Genomic DNA, 6,000 nt, shown 5'->3' on the forward strand with positions numbered 1-6,000 from the left:
GCCATACCCTACCCATCATGCCAGTAAACCGGCAATCCGGGATAGGAACCTCACATCTGCCGAGCTACCTCGGTGGACAAAAGAGAGCGCGGCCGGATATCCGTCACAAAGCATACCTCCTTCGGCCACCACCCCCGGAATCCGAAAGGTGGCTTCCAGAGATACACCCGTCGCCCGAGAGACACCCAAAGCCACCCTCCGGGATACCGGAGAGGGATCAGGACATCCCCAGGCGATCCAGATTCCACGGCAAACTACGCCACCGCCAAGAACCTCAACGGAATGGGATGGACCCCGGTACCCTTTCCCCTACCTAGGAACTAGCGTGCCTGTGGGAAAAATCCCAAAGGCCAAAAAGAGGAAGGGCAAAAGGGAGGGGTGGGGAGGAAGAGGAGGAAAGGGAAAAGGGGAGGATGGGGAAGATGGGATAGGGAAGGGGGGATTAGGGGGTAATTAGGTTCGGTCTGAGGAAGGAGACCGACAGGTCTAACTCCTCAGACCAAGAGCCTCTTCACCACGCCAAGGAGCCCCCTTGAAGAGGAACATTTACAGAGTAAAACCAAATACGTACAATATCTTGTATAAAAAATTACTTGGTCGAGATTCTTACAATACATAAAAATAATTAATGAAACAACAACAAAAAAAAAAAAACACTGGAAACATCCGATGGACAAAAGATAAACTGCACGTTTAGTGTACATAACTTATATAGGTCGGCCATCAGTAATCTGGTAATCAGTTAACCGGTTCCATCAGTAATCTGGCACTAATTTCAGCTAGCATAATTTCAAATTTCATCATTATACTGACTTAAATATTGTGTAGATGGTTGTAAATCCACAGCAGCAAGCCAGTGGAGGAGAAAATGAGGAAGATGTAGCAGAAAGTCTCTCTCTATTGATAGGTTAATTAAGTGTATTCTAACCTAACCATTAATCCGGCAAACTCACTAATCCGGTACACTACAGGTCCCAATGATGCCGGATTAGTGATGGCTGACCTGTATTACAGTACATGTAAACATTAAAATATGCAGTATGTCTGCAATGCGCTTTAACCATACCACATAACTGCATTACTCGTACACTTTTTAAATTTTTATATTAATAAAAAACTACCTGCATATTACTTTAATTTTTTAAAACATTAAGTAGCCATTTACAAAGAATGGATCCTGAAACCTTCAGTATCCCAGAGATGAGAATTAAATGCCCTGTACAATGCAAGTTAAAAAAATTAAAAAATATCTTACAATTGTTTAGCGACTTGTTTATAAAGTACGAGTTGCCCCACACAACACACTTGTTTCCTTTGAAACATCAGTGTCTATTGTGAGCCTCAAATTATTCCCATGTTCATAACAGCAACAACATAAGGCAACCTTCAGTTATACTGTATTTTCAACAGAATTTTCAATTAAGTTAGAACCAATCAACATGAAAGGCAACTACTAAATTCATAAATAAATATTTGAAATTATGTGTAATAAAAAATATTCCTCTGTACACCTTAAAACAAAAAATTGGGGATTTAAATTTTTTCATGTAAATTATAAAACATTTTTCAATCAAATCAACACTGTCATAACTGAAATAGACTGGCTTGTATTTTTACTGTACAAGAATAACACTCTCCACGGGAAAGTGGAACAGAATTCTTCCTCCATAAGCCATGAGTGTCAGAGGCAACTAAAATGTGAGGAGCAAGAGGATAGAACTCCTCCTGTATACATTACTAAATTTAAAGAGACGATTGTTTTTCTTTTGGGTCACCCTGCCTCGGTGGGATATGGCTGGTTTGTTGGAAAAAAAAATTAAAGAATAACTAACATATATCTACATCATCACTGCCCCATTTCTCACTTTTGCAGGGTGGGAGGCCAACTACGAGAAAGAGAAGGAAAAGTCATGTAAGATATACTGTAAAAAACTGCTACCCAACCTTTCATTATACCTTCCACATTGCATGGAAGCCTGAAAAACCAACACCACCACAGGCTAACAAGACAGTCAGTGGTATTTCTACTGCTTAACAGGCCAAGTATAAAAATACAACAGATGAATTATGACAAACACCCACCCACTCACTCACTCCAAACTACATTTACTCACTTACATTCGCTGCCTGTCTTGTACATTGGTAGCATACATACCATACTACCTTTTCATTCACACCTTTTCATTCTTTACACTCTAATCTTGTTACAACAGATGCTACCCATATAGTTCATCTCTAACACCATAACTCAATCTCCCACTCATTCAATAAGATTGGAACAATCACCCCCTACATCAATACTGTACAAATCATTCTCGGTTGAGAGTACATATCCTAGATATCTCAGACAAAAACTATATTATCTTGGTAATATGCTAAAAGGAAAAGCAATGCTATACCAACAAAAAAGCCAATATTTTGGAGGAGGAGAACACCAAGAGCAGACTTCCAGCCTCCCACTGCTGCTTTACTCGCTACTTCATTCATCTCTGGTACCTGTGAGGATGAGATCATCATTAAGCATGCTACACAAAATAATGAAAATCGTATCTTGTATAATGTCATGAAAAACATTTCTGCTACAATCAAAACCGAGAACTATTACTTTAACAAATGCAGAAATTAAGAGATATTAAAAGCTAAAGTTTGCTACAGTACATGTTCTAACAATACATACACTATGTCATTCTTATCCAGAGGGCTAAGGAGGAGTTATTGAGATGGTTCAGACATTTGGAGAGGATAGAACAAAATAGAATGACTTGGAGAGTGTATATATCTGTAGTAGAGGGAAGGCAGTAGTAAAAGAGGTTTTGTGTGCCAGGGGCTTGGACTTCCAGCGAGCATGTGCGAGCGTGTCAGGTAGGAGAGTGGAGGAAAGTGGCTTTTATGACTTGACATGCTGTTGTAGTGTGAGCAAGGTACATTTGTGAAGGGTGGTGGAAGGCACAGTGCCTGTGCTCTGAAGGAGGGGTAGAGATTGTTGCAGTTTTTAACTGTAGTATCAGCATGTGTCTGGCAAGACAGTGATGAAGTGAGTGATGAAAGAGTTTCTTCTTTTTCGGGTCACTCTGCCTCGGTGGGAAACTGTCAGTGTGTTAATAAAAAAAAAAAAAAAATCTGCTAGAGTTATCTCTGAAAAGTTTATGAAATGCATACACAGTAAGGCCTTGATAAATTAGACACATGTGCAACTCTTGGGTATCTTTATTAAGGAAACGTTTCGCCACACAGTGGCTTCATCAGTCCATACACAGGAGAAACTTAAAGAACAGGAGTATGAGGTAATCAGTCCCTCAACCTTGAGTCGATGTTGTCAGTCCATCAATCTTGAATAGAATACGGCATATGAGTGGAGAAGCTTGCCTAGCCCTTGGGCACGACCTACTTCCACATTGGGCAAATGTGACACCACCTACAACTGCTGCACCTCTCCTGCCTACGGTTTATAAGCTGCTTCTCCGCTCATATGCCGTATTCTATTCAAGATTGATGGACTGACCACATTGACTCAAGGTTGAGGGACTGATTACCTCATTCTCCTCCTGTTCAAGTTTCTCCTGTGTATGGACTGATGAAGCCACTGTGTGGCAAAACGTTTCCTTAATAAAGATACCCAAGAGTTGCACATGTGTCTTAATTTATCAACGTGTCGGTTCTGTGAGCCATTCATCTACAACACAGTAAGGCCTTGTTAAAATTTTATTTTTAAAAGAACTGGTAAATCCATTTTTCAAATTTGGTTCTGGGACAAAATTCCTTCAATCTTATAACATTCTTGTATCAGTTACAGAATTTTCCTTTTTCTTTTAAGCCAACTCTGGAAATTTCCCGAGACCAATCATGACATGGGATCTGTGTGGAGGATTAAACTAATAGAGTAACTCTTCGCCATCATATTAGGACCAACCACAGTCCCATATACAGTAACCTTCTCAGATAGACAGGGAAGAACATGTCTCAAACCTCTAATGTGTTTTACATCAAGGTGCTCCTCACATCCAGGACAATTACACCTTACGTCATGGAGTTAAGTTTATGAAAATTTCACATGACAATTAGTTAGAGCTGAAGCAAGTGAAATTAGGAAAATAGAGGAACAGTGCATAAAATGAACTGGAAAAAAAGCAAATCCTGTGTGATACACGAACCTACCCTAGTTATAGTTCAGTGTTGAAAATTTAAAGTTGATCAGATGAGGCAGTCTTAAGTTATGAATGGAAATCTTAAAGAAAAAAAACTCTGTACTCAAGCTCTACAATAAAGCCAAATGAAAATATGACATTTAAGAACTTGCTAAACTTGAAAACTTCATACAAATACGAGTTTTCAATATTTCTCGGCTTTCTTTTTTCAGTTATATTCTACTACATATTTTCTATTATCCTGTAAAATCAAGTGGTTTTTTAAGTAAAATTTTGAAAATAGTACCCACAGTCCAAAGTTTCCTCTAGGTATGTTAAGATAAATCAGCAATGAAAGTTGGAAACTGACAATGAGACATTCACAAACCATTGTACAGAAATCAGTATTTCAATTAGTTCAATAAAAATGGCAACTTGGCACCTCCACAGCCCAAGATCAGGCCAAGTTTTATTTATGATACACCGGCATTTAGAGTTCGAAGGTGATCAGAATTCTTCAGTTATTGCATGGAAACAATTCTTAAAATTAGCAAATTTAAACTGACCACAGCCAAAAATCAATGTGAAAATTCCAATATGCAAATCCAATCAATGCTGAAAGTTTGAAGACAATCAAAAGAGGAATTCTCCAGTTATTGTTCAGAATCTAACAAGTCTAAGTTTACTAATTACGTTAGCAAACTGGTAAATTTGCACCCCGAAAGCTAAATTTATCGGATACCAGCCTGTCCATAAAATGCATCAGCCATTTTATGAATAGAGGCATATTCAAGTTATTTCACAGAACAAATATTATATGGTTTTAAAAATAATATTTGCATGTACACATTCCAACCTTGTTCTAAGAATGATACATCAGTATTAAAAGTTTGAAACTAATCAAAAGAGACTTGCATAGCTTTCTGAAGTTTCACACAGAAGCCAAAATTGTAAATGGTCTATATACAACTGACCAGAAGGCACCTGAACATGATAATAGTTCCACGATCCTTTTCCTAGCTACAGTATACTAGCACTAAAAATTTGAAGTTGATCAGATAAAGCATTCTCACAATATCAATGAAAATCTTTGCAAGAAAAGAATTCTGCCAACCACTTTTAGGGATACCTAAAAGTTAAAATACACACATGCATGCTTCATAATTCTACTCCAGATTTCTTCCAAACTTGTATTCTTACCATATCAACCAAAGCTATGTAGAGAAACATGCCAGCTGCCAGGGCAAATATTGCTGTATTGTCCTGTGTGAACTCTCCCAGAAGTATTCCAAATATTAATCCAAGATAACAGGTGGTTGCAGACAAGAAATTGTAAGCTACAGCTTGTTTCATTGTCATGCCGGCATTCAGCAGAACAGCAAAATCACCTGTAGCAAAGAAAATATAAATAGGCAAAAATATTAATAGAAGGAAACCTTTTGTAATATCAGTGACTTGTTCTTAGCTACAGTAATCGAGTAAAATTTCTAACATAAGACAAACAGCATACAGTATGTTCACAGATATTATATTTAATGTTTTTGAAATAATGTACTTATTATTTCACGTGTATAATTCCTTCAAATTCTTCAATCATTACCAACCATACCTTGCTAATAACTTTAATTTATAATTGAATTTTAATTTTATAAAAAGTATAACAAATCAGAAAGTAATGAAAATTATATGCTTAGGTTGGACTCTTCTCTAATTATGAAGTAATTTGTATCTATGCTGAATAAAACTGCCACCTTGTGACTTACCTAATTCATGAGGTAGCTCCTCACACATAACTGCCAGGCTTATGGAAATGCCTGTTAATAATGACTCTGAAAATGCAGCTCCAATGGAAACTCCATCAATGAAGTTATGGAAA

General features: G+C 37.5%; 1 protein-coding gene across 4 annotated transcripts in view; it reads right to left on the bottom strand.

The window, feature by feature from the left end:
* Positions 1 to 541: 541 nt before the first annotated feature.
* The window catches only part of LOC128686910 (metal cation symporter ZIP14), a 210,454-nt gene continuing 204,995 nt past the window's right edge, over positions 542 to 6,000 (bottom strand). For all 4 annotated transcript variants that reach the window (XM_070103606.1, XM_070103605.1, XM_070103604.1 and 1 more), the window contains 3 exons: positions 5,888 to 6,000; positions 5,325 to 5,512; positions 542 to 2,496 (listed from right to left, as the gene is read on the bottom strand). The exon at positions 5,888 to 6,000 is cut by the window's right edge and continues 101 nt beyond it. In XM_070103606.1, the coding sequence (XP_069959707.1) occupies positions 2,344 to 2,496; positions 5,325 to 5,512; positions 5,888 to 6,000 (454 nt within the window). In that variant the 3' untranslated portion in view covers positions 542 to 2,343. The remainder of the gene's footprint in view (positions 2,497 to 5,324; positions 5,513 to 5,887) is intronic.

Source organism: Cherax quadricarinatus, chromosome 86 (genome assembly GCF_038502225.1).
Source record: "Cherax quadricarinatus isolate ZL_2023a chromosome 86, ASM3850222v1, whole genome shotgun sequence".
Classification (NCBI taxonomy): Eukaryota; Metazoa; Arthropoda; class Malacostraca; order Decapoda; family Parastacidae; genus Cherax; species Cherax quadricarinatus.